The sequence below is a fragment of the Mandrillus leucophaeus genome, unplaced genomic scaffold (genome assembly GCF_000951045.1).
Source record: "Mandrillus leucophaeus isolate KB7577 unplaced genomic scaffold, Mleu.le_1.0 Scaffold324, whole genome shotgun sequence".
In the NCBI taxonomy this organism is placed as follows: Eukaryota; Metazoa; Chordata; class Mammalia; order Primates; family Cercopithecidae; genus Mandrillus; species Mandrillus leucophaeus.
In genome coordinates, this window is record NW_012103410.1 from 984390 (window position 1) to 1002711 (window position 18322).

Consider the following 18322-nt stretch of genomic DNA (forward strand, 5'->3'; position numbering starts at 1 on the left):
CAGGTTGAAATCCCTGGTGCCATGAAAACATTTCTTCATGTCTGGATTCAGTGCATAATGAAGCTTTCCTTTCCCTTCAAATCAACTGGCACAGCCTAAAGTGTTTTTCAAACTTTAATGTGTCTCCGAATCACCTGGAGGGCTCACAGCAACACAGCGCCAGGCCTCGTTGCCAGATTTTTCTGATTTTGTAGTCTAGGGTAGGGCCAGAGAATCTGCACTCCTAATAAGCTCCCAGGGCATGCTGATGGTGCTGGCCCATGGATCACACTAAGAACCACAGGCCTAGAGCAATACAGAATGTAGCATGGGTTTGCAAGAAGTACTACGGAGTTAGTGTTCTGAAGAACCGTGCTTTATTTCTGACTATTAATGGAGATTTGCGGTAGAAGGTATACTATTATTTAATATAGTAATGAAATAGTCCACAAATATGATTTATTAATATATATTTGGTGAATTGAAGCAAAAGAGTTCACAGTATTAGTCCCTCTTTAGTAATCATATTTTTGCAGCACTTTGTGCTTACATACTCTGAATGTATAAAATGATCACTTGCTTCCTAGATGAACCAAGGTTTTTAGGTATACCTTGGCACAGGAGGAACTAAGAATTTTCTAACACTGCTAGGAGAATGTCACGTGCTAAAGATAGAAATACAGGGTAGAAAGGAAAGAAAAAAGGATGAAGTGAATGAAGGGCTGGAAGAGATGGTCAGAAAATACAGAAATGAACCAGGGGAAAGGAGTCAGAGAGCTTCCAGTCCCACACATCCTCCTGCCTGATGGTCATGTTCCCGTGGACTCATGACTCATCTTTGTTTTTCCATATGTAAAAAGTTGTGGATCTAAGTTATCATCTTGAACAGATATGACAAATTCAATCGTTTTTTCTCCCAGCTTTTCATTAAAAAAAAGTTCAAACACAGAAACGTTGAAAGATTTAGCAAATATCCTATACCCTTTACCAAGATTTAACAGTTGTTAACATTTCATCACATTTGAGCTCTCAATCTGTGTGTGTGTGTACATGCATATGCATTCACATTCATTTTTATGAACCTTTTGAAAATAAATTTTAATATACCGTGCCACTTTACCCCTACATATGTTAGCATACAGTTTCAAAGGGCATTATTAAATATTCATAATCATATTTCTCCAGTTGGCCTCACAACATTTTATATATAGCTGTTTTGTTCCATCCAAGATCTAATCAAGATTCATGCATTGCACTGGGAATATCTCATTAGTTTCTTCTAATTTGGAGTAGTTGCCTCTAGCTTTTTGCTATGACATTGATGTTTTAAAGAGGCAGACCTGCTGTCTTTGAGAATCCCACACTGAGGATTTGTCTGAATATTTAGCCTGTCTTTCATTTTTTACCCTGTAGTTCTCATGAAATGGAAGTTAGGTCTAATTGCTTGATTAGATCAAGGTTAAATACATTTAGCAAAAATACTTTATAGGTTATGCTGTGTTAGTTGATACAGAATCTTATCAGGAAGAACATAATGTCAGCTTGTCCTGCTCTTAGTGGCGTTTGAGTTTGATCACTGGTTAAGGTGGTCACTGCTACACTGCTGCTTTTTAAAGGTATAATTTTTTCCTTCTTAATTTGGGTGAAATCTATGCAGTCACACTTGGGCCCTGTGAATGTCTTGGCTCCCAAGCACGTTTTGCCCATTGGTTTTGGCAGCCATTGATGATCCTTGTTTGAAATGATTATTTAATTGAGGATTGCAAAATGGTGATTTTCTTATTCTAGCATTCCCTTTATATTTGTTAGATAATATTCTTCTATAAAGGAAAGCTCTTCGTTTCTCCCCAATTTATCTTTTAAAAAATTTATTATCATCGTGGGGTCAAATTTTTATTTTTTAAATTCAGTGTGTTACAATCAATTACTATAATCCTTCTTTTGATGTTCTAGTGGATCCATTTTGGCCAGGGAGCCTCTTCAAGTGAGCACCTGTATACTTCTGTGTACACCTTGTTTCTTGGTACAATAAGATGTTTCATGCTCACTTTGTACCTTCCCTGCCTAAATCTATAACCAGCATTTCTCCCGTGAGCCAGAGCTCCTTATTGTGGGAAAGAGTATTAGAACCCAAGATGTGGGTTGTAGGCCTGCTCACTGCGACTGGAAAAAAAGGGTTTCATTTTGTAATGGGGAGATGCTCAGAGCAGGGGGTTGGGAATGAGGGTTTGAGAGGAAGGGCAGACATTTAAAAGTTCTACTTGCAGTGACAGCATTGTTTAATGATCATTTCTTAACTTCCAGGACGAAATGCACTGCATGTGGATGTGGATGTGTCCTCTGGCTTTGTTTATTGGTGTGATTTTAGCAGCTCAGTGGCATCTGATAATGCGATCCGTAGAATTAAACCAGATGGATCTTCTTTGATGAACATTGTTACACATGGAATAGGAGAAAATGGAGTCCGGGGTATTGCAGTGGATTGGGTAGCAGGTATATAAGCTGTATGGTGATTTTAATGGATTTGCATCTCTGTCGTCTTATTTTATGCTCGAAAGTTTAGCCTAACTCCATGTGCTACAGGTTTGTTTTTCTAGACAATTATTAAGATGATTTAAGATACACTGAATTTAGATTAAGCTATGTGTCTATTTGATAAATGATATGGTGTTTCAGTTTACAGATTCGTAACAAATTAATCATTATCATTTTCTTCTGTTATTAACATAATCTGAAGACAAAAATGGTTAACATATTAAATTATGTGGATTTGGTTTTTTTACACTTAGATATGCACCTGATTTCTGCATTAGAAATTTTCTAAATTTTCAAGAGAAAGGGATATAAAAATGTAAACTGTGGAACAGCATTCATTTACTTTGAAGCTGAGCAATTTTAGTTGCCAAATTCTTAATTGCTTCCCTTTATTCATGTATAAAAATCACTTAGATAATGAGATATTTTATTAGTAATTTTTTTAAGTACCTGGTCCAGTATTACATTAACTTAGTTGTATTGATTCATGCACATAAGCTTGAATAACCACTCATTTTTATCACTCATTTGAGTAAAAATACCACTCATAATTAGTGGTATTATATGTTTTGGAATATAATCCAATTCTACATAAAATCAGTATCATTGGATCAAGCTTGGTAAGTAGGCATCACTTAAAAATATTAGCATGTAGGCAGGATGTGGTGGCTCATGCCTGTAATCCCAGCACTTTAGGAGGCTGAGGCAGGCGGATCACCTGAGGTCAAGAGTTCGAGACCAGCCTGACCAACATGGTGAAACCCCATCTCTACTAAAAACACAAAAATTAGCCAGCTATGGTAGTGTGTGCCTGTAATCCCAGCTACTCAGGAGGCTGAGGCAGGATAATCGCTTGAACCCAGGAGGAAGCGGTTGCAGTGGGCCGAGATTATGCCACTGCCATCAAGCCTGGGTGACAGAGTGAGACTCTGTCTCAAAAAAAAAAAAAAAGGGGGGGGGGAAATATTAACATGTATTATGAAAATCTAAGTACTATATAATAAGAGTTTATTGCAAAAAGTAAATATGGTAGTATGGTTAAATAAAGTTTTAACTGGGTTCCTAACTCCTGTTCCTGATTAGAAATGACTATTTCTGAGGGTATAGATAAAGCAGTAGTCAGCAAACTAGGGCCTGTGGGTCAAATGCAGCCTGTTGCCTGTTTTTGTAAATAAAGTTCTATTGTAACACAGCTATGCCCATTTATTTGTGTATTGTCTATGGCTGCTTTCATGTTACAGTGGCAGGGTTGGGTACTTGTTAAAGAAACCATATGCTCTGCAAAGCCTAAAATATTTATTATCTGGCCCTTTACAGAAAAAGTTTGCCAACCCTGGATTAAAGGATTGGCAATGAGCAAATACATACATAGCAAGTAGAGTTAGGTAACGAAAAAATGTATCAGTAACATAGTTCACATTGGCCTGATTTCTCCAGAGGTGGTTTGAATCGGATATAGGAACAAAATATGTGTGTCTTGGTACTAGCATTGATAGTTCAACAACAGGCTTTCAACTACATGGAATCAATAATTTGCGACCATTCTCTACTTATTATACTATCTTCACAAAGTTATCTTTTTATTCTAGCATTTACATAAGGCTTAAAGGGAAATGGACTTTCGTTATGGTCACTTTTAGAAGGCCCATGGGATGAAAACACCTACATTAGTTAGAAAGACTAAGGAAAAACTTCATGTTAACCTTAAGCACAAAGAGCATTTGATAACATCAATAACAACCTGAGATGCTGCTGGTGCTCCCTCTTTGCTACTTTTATCATATTGGGGTAGAAGTTGTCCTATGAAAATGTATATTTAGAGTGTTTCAAGTTGGTATTGAGCATTTAGAGCTTCAGGTAGAAAAGGTGGGACATTCTGGAAAATATACCTTTCAGTAGAAAGTGGGTTATGATGTTGCTATGAATTCTAATGTACTTTAGAAGCTGAAGATAGGCACGTTCTCTCTAAATTTGAAGACGCAATCTCTGTAATTCCTAGGAGTAAGAATTTATTTTTCAAAGTCTAGACTGGGACATTTATTTATCGTCTTGGAAAAGACAACATATAGTGACCCAAACTTCAACCTTATACATTTTGTTCTGAATTTGGAAAGTTCTCCCTTTTTTTCTTCTTGGTTCTCCATTGATCAGCATGCACTTTCATTTTCCCATAGGAAATCTTTATTTCACCAATGCCTTTGTTTCTGAAACACTGATAGAAGTTCTGCGGATCAATACTACTTACCGCCGTGTTCTTCTTAAAGTCACAGTGGACATGCCTAGGCATATCGTTGTAGATCCCAAGAACAGATACCTCTTCTGGGCTGACTATGGGCAGAGACCAAAGATTGAGCGTTCTTTCCTTGACTGTACCAATCGAACTGTGCTTGTGTCTGAGGGCATTGTCACCCCACGGGGCTTGGCAGTGGACCGAAGCGATGGCTACGTTTATTGGGTTGATGATTCTTTAGATATAATTGCAAGGATTCATATCAATGGAGAGAACTCTGAGGTGATTCGTTACGGCAGTCGTTACCCAACTCCTTATGGCATCACTGTTTTTGGAAATTCTATCATATGGGTAGATAGGAATTTGAAAAAAATCTTCCAAGCCAGCAAGGAACCAGAGAACACAGACCCACCCACAGTGATAAGAGACAATATCAACTGGCTAAGAGATGTGACCATCTTTGACAAGCAAGTCCAACCCCAGTCACCAGCAGAGGTCAACAACAACCCTTGCTTGGAAAATAATGGTGGGTGCTCTCATCTCTGCTTTGCTCTGCCTGGATTGTACACCCCAAAATGTGACTGTGCCTTTGGGACCCTAGAAAGTGATGGCAAGAATTGTGCCATTTCAACAGAAAATTTCCTCATCTTTGCTTTGTCTAATTCCTTGAGAAGCTTACACTTGGATCCTGAAAACCATAGCCCACCTTTCCAAACAATAAATGTGGAAAGAACTGTCATGTCTCTAGACTATGACAGTGTAAGTGATAGAATCTACTTCACACAAAATTTAGCCTCTGGAGTTGGACAGATTTCCTATGTCAGCCTGTCTTCAGGGATCCATACTCCAACTGTCATTGCTTCAGGTAAGTGCACTCCAGGTGCTGCTTATCCTGCAAGTAGACACAATGGGGTCAACACACATGGATGACTGAGTGTTTCCAATGCATATGAGACTCTAATGTCTTTGTGTGTGCTTGTGTGTGTGTCTGCCGGTATGTGTCCAGGTATAGGGACTGCTGATGGCATTGCCTTTGATTGGATTACTAGAAGAATTTATTACAGTGACTACCTCAACCAGACGATTAATTCCATGGCTGAAGATGGGTCTAACCGCACTGTGATAGCCCGCGTTCCAAAACCAAGAGCAATTGTGTTAGATCCCTGCCAAGGGTATGCCATCATCTTTGTTATATTTCTGTCTGCTTATTTCTGGAAAGAATGGGGCCTGAAATTGTGTTCATAGATAGCCAGTGTGTTATGGGCTTATAACACCATGGCTACAGATCTAAGGGTGAAAGCATATTGAATGATTTTACCTGGGAAGGAGGGTGCAGCGCGTAGCTCCCTTTGATGGCAGAAAGGTTGGCAACATACTAGGAAGTCAACACCCTGACTCAATAGATCCCTTTTGGATGAGTTGTGTAAGTAGAAATGGAGTTTCTTTTGCCATGTTACTGGCAATTTGCAATTAAAGAATGTTGTCCTTTTTTTCTTTCTTTTCTTTTTCTTTTTTTTCTTAAGGACTATGAGGTTCCCTGTGAATTAATTATTGACTCCTTTTGTATGACTAGGTACCTGTACTGGGCTGATTGGGATATGCATGCCAAAATCGAGAGAGCCACATTGGGAGGAAACTTCCGGGTACCCATTGTGAACAGCAGCCTGGTCATGCCCAGTGGGCTGACTCTGGACTATGAGGAGGACCTTCTGTACTGGGTGGACGCTAGTCTGTAGGTGTCTCTGGTTACTCCTGTGGGTGTTAAGAAGAGTTTTTCCTCCCATTTCCAAAGAAGAGGGATTTGCATCACGTGATGAAAAGATAATATGCCAGATAGACATTGCCAAAATATAGAATCACAGTTTTAGGAACTATGTTTATATTGTAACTTGGTGAACATACCTGTGAAAATTTATCTATATCATGCATTGAATAATTATGAACTAAAAGACATCTGAAGGTGCATTGCTAAATATATCTGTAATTTCAGCTATAATTATAAATGTATTTTCTCAATTTAGAATTACAAATGAAATTACTCAACTTACATTCTGCAGGCCCTAGGTAACTGCCATAAAATCTGAATGACTTTTAAATGCCCATTGATATTAAGATTTTTTCTGGGCTTTAGCATTCAATGTCTTTTAGAAAAGTATTTTCTTTATTCTTTGACTTTTGGTCATCTTTTCAAATAGACCCTTTCTTCTCTGGCAAGCTTCTCCTCAGCACATTTCTTAATATTTTCCTTTTGTCAACTCTAATTTTGTATGTAACTTCTCCAAGTACCCCCCATGTGTCTCACATTCCAGTCATCCTAATGGAATAGTTGAAGGGATGAAATGATTTTGTTTATTATGGCTGGTGTCTACATACTAGGAATCTTACTTTTTCTTGCGTATTTCTTTGGAATTTTAGTCTTGTGATGCCAAGCTCCTAACCTCCTGATCTTTTCTTTATTCTCCTATTTGAAACAAAGCAGTGATACTTTGGGTCTAAGCTTGGATTATTCTAGGTAAATGCCTCAAGGTACTCAATAAATGTCAAATCGAAAAAGTCACTAAGGAAGTGGGATGGAAAAGTTATTATTTTATTGAGAGTCTGCTATGTGCTCAACACTGAGTTCCATGCATTACATGGATTATTTCATGTTTTCCTGTTTCTAATGTCAACCTGGTTCCTTTTTCAGGATTACTATTCATATTGGGAAGTCAATGATTTTATAAAGTCTATTGTTTGATAAGCAAACAAGACCTCCCATCTCCAGAAGAAACATTTCTAGCTGCCATATGCCCCACTTGAAAAGAAAGTTGGGGGCTTGTGTAAACAATCATGAGGCACATGCATTGGGTTGCCAGTTGAAAACTTAACTCATTTGAGATTTCAACTTTTTATTTTTTATTTATTTATTTATTTTTTTGCTTCATTTTAGGCAGAAGATTGAACGCAGCACTCTGACGGGCATGGATCGTGAAGTCATTGTCAATGCAGCAGTTCATGCTTTCGGCTTGACTCTCTATGGCCAGTATATTTACTGGACTGACTTGTACACACAAAGAATTTACCGAGCTAACAAATATGATGGGTCAAGTCAGATTGCAATGACCACAAATTTGCTCTCCCAGCCCAGGGGAATCAACACTGTTGTGAAGAACCAGAAAGAACAGTGTAACAATCCTTGTGAACAGTTTAATGGGGGCTGCAGCCATATCTGTGCACCAGGTAAGGCACTGACCATGAACATTAAAACATGGAGAATAATGATCACAATACAATTGGTAAGGAAGGCTGAAGTTCTCACAGGAGAAAAAAAATTCAAATTCTCCTTAATTTCAGGGTAATTTATAAAATAGACCTGGGACTATATTTTGAGAAGAAGACTTGGCAGGCTTCCTTTCTATTCTATATGGAGCCCTTTTATGAAAGCATTTAATTTAATTTAATTTTATTCTATTTTATTTTATTTTTGAGACGGAGTCTCACTCTGTCGCCCAGGCTGGAGTGCAGTGGCAGGATCTCGGCTCACTGCAGTCTCCACCTCCCGGGTTCATGCAATTCTCCTGCCTCAGCCTCCCTAGTAGCTGGGACTACAGGCATACACCACCATGTCCAGCTAATTTTTGTATTTTTAGTAGAGATGGGGCTTCACCATGTTGGCCAGGCTAGTCTCAAACTCTTGGCCTCAAGTGATCCGCCCACCTCGGCTTCCCAAAGTGCTGGGATTACAGGTGTGAGCCACAGCGCTCAGCTTATGAAGGCATTTTAAATACAAGCTTGATGGAGTTAGAAAGAAAGATGAAGGGCTTGGCTGCCCTACTTCATGTCTTGACTAGGAATTCTGTCAATGAGCCTGCCTTCCTTATAAAAGGATGTACATTTTCTGCTTAAGAGGTATTATTTATAGTTTGAAATATTTCTGGTGGTATTTGCGGGTGGGATCATATGTACTTCATTGTGCATTTTATAAAGAACAGCAAATTCATGGGAAGATGTGCCTTTTGATGTTGTTGCTTTGCAAATTTTGCTGAGAAGAGACGTTGATATTTCCTGTTGTTTAGAAGGAATCGGCACATTTATTAGAAATTGGTGATTGCTCTTCTTGATGGAAAAGTGACTCAGAATATAGTTAAAAGTTAATGGGCAGAATTTCCATGGCTTGTCTTAGGGAGCATTTAATGTAGAAGCTGTTGCAAATGCTATTTGTAGGGGACAATGTGAACGGTGGCTGCATCCATCTTTTGCTTCTTCTGGGATTATCTTTCTTCAGGTCCAAACGGTGCTGAGTGCCAGTGTCCACATGAGGGCAACTGGTATTTGGCCAATAACAGGAAGCACTGCATTGTGGACAATGGTGAACGATGTGGTGCATCTTCCTTCACCTGCTCCAATGGGCGCTGCATCTCGAAAGAGTGGAAGTGTGATAATGACAACGACTGTGGGGACGGCAGTGATGAGATGGAAAGTGTCTGTGGTGAGTTGGACTCTTGGCGCTTTTGGTAGGAGCTAATGGCATCTTGATGTCAAGTGTTTGGTACGGAATCCTGCTGCGTGTGAATGGGTTCGAACTGTGTGCCTAGGCATCCTGGTAGAGCTGAAACATGTTTCCTCTTATAATCCAGACTGTTTCTGTTAAATCACCCCTATAGTGGTTAAGAGCATGAGCACAGTCATCATCCTGGTGATTGTATTTTGTAATCTGTATAGCCCTGGGAAAGTTACTTAATATCTCAAGCCTCAGATGTCTCATCTGTAAAATGGAGCTACTACTAGGGTTCTTGTGAGGAGTAAGAGAAACAATATGTAAAAAACCCTAGCATGAGACATGATGCATGCTAAGCCTGGCTTAGCTTGGGACTAAGGAAACGTATCATTTTTACTAATTTTCATAGCACAAAGGTCATTATTTCAATAATTTTATGAAAATAACTTCCAATCCTCAGCTTCCATCTGAATAGAGTGAGTAAAACACAGTGGACTTTCTCAGGGAGTTCTGAGGTCGGTTACCTTTTCCTAGCAGACTGTGATAGAGGCTAGGAGTTTTTATTTTCCTGAAATAAACTATAATTGCTTGCTTTTCTGTGATTGAGATAAATTGAGATTATCGAGAGATAGAATGACTTTGATTTGTGCTGAAATTACTTGATTTGTGCATAAAACAATTTATTTTAAAAAGGTATGCAACATATTTTGCTTAATCTAACTAATTAAAAGTATTATCTCACTTTGCATGCAGTCCGTTTTGCAGCGTTTTTTGCCTTGGAAGGTAAATTCAAAGTGTCCCTTTTATTTAATTGTATCTTTTTAAAAATTAGGATAATGCTTTAATCAAGAGGGTTTGTTCTCATGTTTTTCCTCTTCTTAGCACTTCACACCTGCTCACCGACAGCCTTCACCTGTGCCAATGGGCGATGTGTCCAATACTCTTACCGCTGTGATTACTACAATGACTGTGGTGATGGCAGTGATGAGGCAGGGTGCCTGTTCAGGGACTGCAATGCCACCACGGAGTTTATGTGCAATAATAGAAGGTGCATACCTCGTGAGTTTGTCTGCAATGGTGTAGACAACTGCCATGATAATAACACTTCAGATGAGAAAAATTGCCGTAAGTTTATCTTAAGTGCTTATTGTGATTTTGGGTCTGAAGTCTTGGATCATGGGAGATGAAATTATTATATAAAAACAAAGGCTTTCCAAAAAAAAGAAAACCGAAGTATTTATCTAAAATGTAAATTTTTGGCTAGGCACGGTAGCAAGTATCAACAAATACCAATCTTGTTTCATTTTTCTCTCCTTTTTTCTAGTATTTTAAAGTGACTCCTAGACATGCACTTCACTGATAATATTTTGGAAAATAACTACTATGCTGTTATAATGCCTGGCAAAATCAACAGTACTTACTTAATATCCCTGAGTACCTAGTCCGTGTTCAGATTTTGTCGCTTATCCCCAAAATGTATTTTTACTGTTACTCTGTTCAAGTTAGGGTTCAGATGAGATCTACACATTGATTTTGATTGTTATAATTCTTCAATTTCTTTTATGCCACAACACTTGCCACTTTTTAATGTCATTGATTCATTAGAAAGATTGGGTGATTTGTCCTGTAGAATATCTCACATTCTGGATTTGACTAATTGCATAATTGATCCATATAATTTATCTTATCCCTCTTATTTCCTATGAACTGGTATTTAGACCTAGAGTTTTGATCGTAACAGGTGCAATTCTTTGGGTAAGAGTGTTTCAGAGGTGGAGCTGTGCGTTTCCTGTTGCATCACCTCATGAGGCACATGATGTTGGGTTGCCCCACTTTAAGTGGATTCTGGCGTCAGCCTGAATCTTCTCTTATGAAACTCCCATCCTCCTTTCACCCAGTGGTTTTAGCATCCATGGGTAGTTGTTCCATAAACCCATTATTTCTTTAAGGGTTATGAAATGGGCACTTTAAAATTATAGTATTCCTGCCACATTTATTAGCTGAAGTTTGATAAAGAAGACATTTCCCTTGTCAGCTTTTGTGGGTAATTATAATCTGCAGGATAAATACCTTTTGCTTGTCAATTTTCAGAGTAATGAGTTGATGACACAGGATAATTAAGTTTTTGTTTAGTTTAGTATTATATTGAACCCTTTGATCTTTATGTATTTGATAAGTTTTAATACAGTGCTGTCAACTGTTCTTTTTAGTGCCCAGTTGTCCAAACTTAGGCCAATGGGAGTCCTTAAGTTGGATTTTCTGTTCTTTGACATGACCCCAATCCATCTTCTTATAGCTCAAGCTTGTCTTATATTTCCTGTCCCAGTCCTGGAATTAGCCACTTTTCCAAGGAGACCTTATTCCCTTTGTGATTCTTAGAAATTATCACAGGGTTGAGGTGCTCATTCCTACTTAGCTTTCATTGCTTCTAGTCCTTTTCAATGGTCAGAGCTAGGAAATACAGCTTTTAAGGAAAAAACTTTTTTTTTTTTCTTTTCTGAGATGGAGTCTCACTCTGTCGCCCAGGCTGGAGTGCAGTGGCATGATCTCAGCTCACTGCAAGCTCTACCTCCCGGGTTCACGTCATTCTCCTGCCTCAGCCTCCTGAGTAGCTGGGACTACAGGTGCCCACCACCATGCCTGGCTAATTTTTTGCATTTTTTAGTAGAGATGGGGTTTCACCGTGTTAGCCAGGTTGGTCTCAATCTCCTGACCTCGTGATTCACCTGCCTCGGCCTCCCAAAGTGGTGGGATTACAGGTGTGAGCCCCCGCGCCTGGCCAGAAGAAACTTTTTATTAATATTTCTCATTTAAATTTAAGATTACAGGTTGTTTACATTTTAGATTTTATAATCACATCTCTTCTCATGCTTAAAATCATGCTTTCTCTTGACATGAATATAGTTACTTGTTTGTTTTATTATATAGTAATTTCAAAATGCCTATAATAATTTCAACATTATTATAACCACTCAAATAATACTATTAACACTAAATCTACTAAATGCAAGATTCTTCTTGCATTTTAGATTATGTCGCACTAGAGATATGCAGTCAAAATACGGATTTTAGAGATATTTGGAATTTTTTTTCTGCAGGGTTATTCTATCGACTTGATATATAGTTAGCTTCATCTATTGCTCTTTCTAAATGTTATTTTTTTTTCTCATTTTTATTTTATTGATTTTATTTGTTCAAAATAACATACATAGTTCCAAAGTTAAAACTACATGACGAGGTGCATTTACAGAAGTCCTTCATTTCTTCCTCTCCTTTCTGCTTCCTCTGTACTCTTCTCAATCTATCCAGAGAGATGACAATTTTTGTTAGTTTATCTTTTCTTTGTTGTTTTTGTTTTTAGTAGAAGCATCTCTCTCTTGCTATACACACACATACACTTATATTGTCATTTTTCTTACACAAAAGATAGCCTACTGTTTTGAATCTTGCTTTCTTACTATTAACAATATATCCTGAATATTATACTGTCATTACTTATCAGTATATAGAAATCTTCTCTATTCCTTTAATAGCTACATATTACTCCATTGTGTGGAAATGCCATAGTTTATTTTACCAAGAGTTGGAACTCTCGTTGATACTATTAACTAATGAAAACAGTTGATTTAAGTTACAAATCAGTATCTCCTCTCCCTTCTCCCCAGTATCAGCTGGAAATATGTCTTTTTACTATAGAGTCTATAAGTAACATAAGTATCATGAATCCTGCCTTTCTGATAGCTTTGAAAATGCCGCCCTTCCAGTGGTTTGATTTCTACAATAGATCTGTTAGCATGGATACTGTTCATAATACATATTTGGTGGATATATTCCAAATATTTATCTGGTTGTCTTTTTCAAGCTGATCGCACTTGCCAGTCTGGATACACGACATGTCAGAATTCAAATATTTGTATTCCTCGCATTTATTTGTGTGACGGAGACAATGACTGTGGAGATAACAGTGATGAAAACCCTACTTATTGCAGTGAGTAAGATAAAACTGCTTTTCTTTCCATTGTTCCAGAGATGCACGTTGTGAGCTAATACAAAAATATGAAGCTTGCGTATCTGGGCTGATTTCAATTGTCATTTCACATTGACCTTCTAAGTAGAGGTGGTAGGCAGCTGCTTTCGTATGTGATTGCATGGGTATGAGAAAATCTTTCTCTCTGTTCCCTGGCTGGAATTCCCAGACCCCGAATATTTCTTCCAGAGATCTGCTACTATTGGAGAGCCATTTCTCCCAGTGTTGAAAGCCTTTTACCTTCATCTACTTAGGCAGAATTTGCCTGTTAAACCTTTATAATTTACTCTTAATATTATTATAGTGGCTATTAGTAACTGAAAACAATTTTTTTTTCAGACAGCCTCACTCTGTCACCTGGGCTGTAGTGCAGTGGCATGATCACAGCTCACTGCAACCTCCGCCTGCTGGGCTCAAGCCATCCTCCCACCTCAGCCTCCTGAGTAGCTGGGATTACATGCATGTCCCACCACGCCTGGCTAATTTTTGTATTTTTTGTAGATATGGGGTTTCGCTGTGTTACCCAGGTTGGTCTGGAACTCTTGGGCTCAAGCGATCCACCCGCCTCAGCCTCCCAAAGTTCTGGGATTACAAGTGTGAACCACCGTGCCTGACCAGTAACTGAAAGTATCTTTATATCTCCTAGGTACATTTGAATTTCAGAAATCTCTATTTCATGTTTAGCAATTTGGTTCATTCAAACAATTTCCTGTATTTATAGCTCAAATTAAAAAGCCTTTCTTAAGTTTGATAACTTTGAGACTATTACTATAAATAGTTACATAATTTAAGGATTTAGTGATTGCCCTTCCCTGTTCTGGGTATATGTAGTTAAACTCTTGTCAATGGTCCCCTCCCAAGAAAACCAAAGGACATCATAATTATTTGCCACCAAGCTAGGGTACAGCACAGGAAGAGGAATCTGTTGTAATAACAGCAGCACAAGGAAGCAGAATTCAAGATGCCACCACCAGATAGGGCTAGACAGATAGGAGTTATTGCTGACTTTCCGGGGACCTCTGCTTCCATGTCGGTTCTCCTCTGGCAAATCATCAGACATTAGGGGCCAAAGCAAGAGAGCCTCATAGACCAGAATAATTGCAAGACTTTAATTAGATGTGCACCCACATAACAATTTGGAGAATGCATATGACCAGAGCTACCTAAAGTTACTTGAGAAAAGAGTCAATGTTCAAACATAGGCAGAGTTCCCACTTACTCAACTAAAAGTCTGGTATTCCAAGGATGAATAAGAAGATAACTTTGCCAACTTTCTAGAATTATTATCTAACATGGCTAAAAGGTTGTGTGTGGAGGGAACTTAGATATGGTCATATTATTGTTTTGCTTTTAATTATTATTGCAATGGAATTTATTTAATTTTACATTATAGTAGAAAAAATAAAACCAAGACTTATAATTTGTGATTTCATTTATCACAAAGATAGTTCTTTGGTATTTCTAACAAATACAATTTTTTTTTTGATTTCTGGAATCCAGAAAAAACAATTGGGGAATTGGGGCAGGACTGACTTCCTTCTGTCTCCTGTACTTCTCCCTCCCCACAGAAAGCTTACACAAACACCCATTTTCCAGGCTTAGTCTTCCTTTTTTGGTAACTATTATCTAGCTCAGAGATAGAGGCAGGTTAAGACTGATGGGAACATGCTTGCGTTTTGCTCATGGGTTTTATCTTCTTTCCCTCCTGCAGCCACTCACACGTGCAGCAGCAGTGAGTTCCAATGCACATCTGGGCGCTGTATTCCTCAACATTGGTATTGCGATCAGGAAATAGATTGTTTTGATGCCTCTGATGAACCTGCCTCTTGCGGTAAGAGAGTAAGCAAGCATGAAAAACATCACGATGCAGCTAGACAACTTCAGTCTCTTCCAACCACTTCAAATACAGACCAGGGTCATGACTGCTGAATGCTTGCACTTCCTGTCCCAGCTTTCATCTGGAATGCTGACACTGCTCAGCGGATATTCATTAAAGACCTGTTAGTGCAGAGCACGATGTGGGGAGCTGATCAGGATGTGGCGGCTGCTGATTAATGCTGATAAAATGAAATTATATTGGTGATGCACCTAATACAGTACTTAGCTGGTAGAACTTAATTTTAGTTGACTCTCAATTGAAGTTTCTGAATTTGGTTGAGTGCTGGCCCAGAAAGCTGTCAGAAGACCCAAAAGTGATTGGAGTAATATACATGCGGAAGGAGCATATTAGGGGCATGCATCCTCTTCCTGTTCTGTCTCTGTGCACAAGAGGCCCAAGAAGTTGCAGGGGTCTTTGGTTGTATTCCTGGGGACAGTTATGCCCTGTTTACATTTGGAGTCTGCTATTGGCCTTCACAAATTCTAATCTATATCCGTGCACATTTTTTTACATCATTGTAAAAATATAAAAATACAATCTTCTACTTTGCTTTAAAAAATCTGTCAATAAATCATATTGCTATTTAGGAGTCAGAAAACTATGGCTGTGGGCCAGTTGCCTGTCTTTGTAGATAGCATTTTACTCAAATGCAGCCCCATAACATCTATGGCTGCTGTCCTTCTACAATGGTTATGTCCAGTAGGTGCAACAGAGACCATAGGGCCTGTAAACCTAAAATATTTACTACCTAGTTAAGAAAAAGTTTGCTCATCCTTGTCTTCATACTCCTTTTAATGACTATAATATTCCATTGAGTGGTTATAGTATCATCAAGTTGACTGCCTCTATTATTAAACATTAGGTTTCTTTTATTTTATTTTTCTATTGTATATATTGTTGCAGTAAATATTAACACCACATTTAAAACATTTTATTTTCAGGATATTTTCTTAGGATCATTAGTATAGTTTTATAGCTGAAGTCAAACTATTTTTGATTCCAATTTTCTCTCAGGTTTAAATTCTGTGTTGGAGAGTGGTATATGGAGTGCTTCACTAAGTTCTTTTTCCCCAACACTGAAAGTTTTATAGAAAGCAAAGGACACATAGAGATTTGAGGACCTGTAGAGAAATAATTAGTAACTACTAGATGAGTAGAATAGTCTTAGAGATTGGTTCAAATGTGTGAATTATTGGTTCAAATATATGAAGAATTAATATGACTTTTTAAACTTCTCTATGGTGATGAGAGTCATAGTAATAGCAATGAGTACCAATGACCTGATCTATTTAAATACAATTTAAGCATATAACCTACATATGAATATGTCCTCATTGTAGTAAAGTAATAATATTCAGAAATATATTTTAAAGAAATAATACGATGTGCAAAAAAGTAAAATTTACATTTTTTCATCCTTCTCCAATCCCCTCACTCCTCAAAGATAATCACTATTAAGGATGGGTGTGAATTCTCCTTACTTTTATCTTTTATATATCTTACTTTACTTTTATATATCTTGATATATAGTTTTTAAAAAAAAAAACAGATGGGGTGTAACTATACATATTTTCTGCAATTAGCTTTTATTTTTTTAAGCTTAATATCATGTCAGCAAATGCAGACCTGCCTCATTCCTGTACACTGCCAAAGAATACTTTGAAATATGAATGGTCTCCATGTATTTTTATCCTTTTCCTAGTGGTTGGACATTTAGGTTGTTTCCATTTTTTCACTATGAAAAACAGTGCCAGGATGAACATCCTTTTAGAAACCTTTTTGTGCACATGTGGAAAGATCCATACAGTCTAGATGTCCACAAGTGGTGCTGCTGTGTCAAAGGGGATATATCTCTTCAAGAAATCTGGGTCAGGCCGGGTGTGGTGGCTCACGCCTGTAATCCTAGCAGTTTGGGAGGCCGAGGTGGGCAGATCACGAGGTCAAGAGATCGAGACCATCCTGGCCAACATGGTGAAACCTGTCTCTACTGAAAATACAAAAATTAGCCGGGCGTGGTGGCAGGTGCCTGTAGTCCTAGCTACTCGGGAGGCTGAGGCAGGAGAATCACTTGAACCCGGGAGTCAGAGGTTGCAGTGAGCCGAGATTGCGCCACTGTGCTCCAGCTTGGTGACAGAGTGAGACTGTCTCAACAACAAAAAAATAGGTCTGAATCAATGTACACACTTTTCATAGCAGCTTCTAAAAGAGCCTGTTTCTTCTTACTGTTATGATTGGGCTATGTCTTTATCAGTTGCAATTATATTTTCTCTCGCCTTAGGCTAATTCCAGTACACCCTGGGTTTGGGAGCCTATGACACCTTGATTAGTTAAATAGGAACATGTGGGGTTAGGGTTAAAGAATCTGAATCAGTGATGGCTAATTTGAAGTGGAAGAGTGACTTATTTTAATTCAGTATTTATTGAACAGCCATGTTCTAGGAACTTTTGGGCTGTGTCAGTGAATAAGACAACAATCCCTGCCCAAATGGGCTAATATTCTAAAGAGGGGAGACAGGCAATCAATCAGTAAATTGTCTAGTATGTTGACAGATGGTGTAAGTGTTATGGAAAGAAGGAAAGGGAGCAAGGAAGCCGGGATGGAGAGTGCAGGCCGGGGAGAGTTTGCACGAAACAAAATGGTTTTGGATGAAAAGTAGATTTTAAAATAGAAACATGTGAAATAGTAGGTAATTCCTATCTTCCCTGGGAAAAGAAATGTTCTTTCTCTACCATACCCATAAGGGAATATTGTATCTCATTTTAGTCACCAAAGATAATTAGGGCTTTGCACTGTCAGTTGACTGCTGTTATCTCAAACTGTTGGTCACTGGTACTGGTCTTATTGGAGGACTACCCTAGATGTATATAATAAAATAATGCCCTGGTTCAGGTTGTCTAGACAACCCATGCTCCAGCCAGCTTGTCTCCAGATTCCTGGACTGCAAACCACTCTTTTCACTGAGAATGCTATTGATCTTTTCAGGTCACCCTGAGCGAACCTGCCTCGCCGATGAGTTCAAGTGTGATCGAGGGAGGTGCATCCCAAGCGAATGGATCTGTGATGGTGATAATGACTGTGGGGATATGAGTGATGAGGATGAAAGGCACCAGTGTCGTAAGTGAAGCTAATTAATTCCTCTGCAGAGTCACATTCCAGGGAAACGCAGTAGAGTTGTTTTTCTGTGTTTGGAGAGT

General features: G+C 38.4%; 1 protein-coding gene across 1 annotated transcript in view; it reads left to right on the top strand.

Moving 5' to 3' along the window:
• LRP2 (low density lipoprotein receptor-related protein 2) overlaps window positions 1-18322 on the top strand; it is a 214594-nt gene that overhangs the window by 131629 nt on the left and 64643 nt on the right. The window contains exons 38-47 of the mRNA XM_011988152.1: window positions 2284-2472; window positions 4689-5609; window positions 5751-5916; window positions 6318-6476; window positions 7674-7963; window positions 9009-9212; window positions 10104-10346; window positions 13084-13209; window positions 14960-15079; window positions 18111-18242. Of these exons, the coding sequence (XP_011843542.1) occupies window positions 2284-2472; window positions 4689-5609; window positions 5751-5916; window positions 6318-6476; window positions 7674-7963; window positions 9009-9212; window positions 10104-10346; window positions 13084-13209; window positions 14960-15079; window positions 18111-18242 (2550 nt within the window). The remainder of the gene's footprint in view (window positions 1-2283; window positions 2473-4688; window positions 5610-5750; window positions 5917-6317; window positions 6477-7673; window positions 7964-9008; window positions 9213-10103; window positions 10347-13083; window positions 13210-14959; window positions 15080-18110; window positions 18243-18322) is intronic.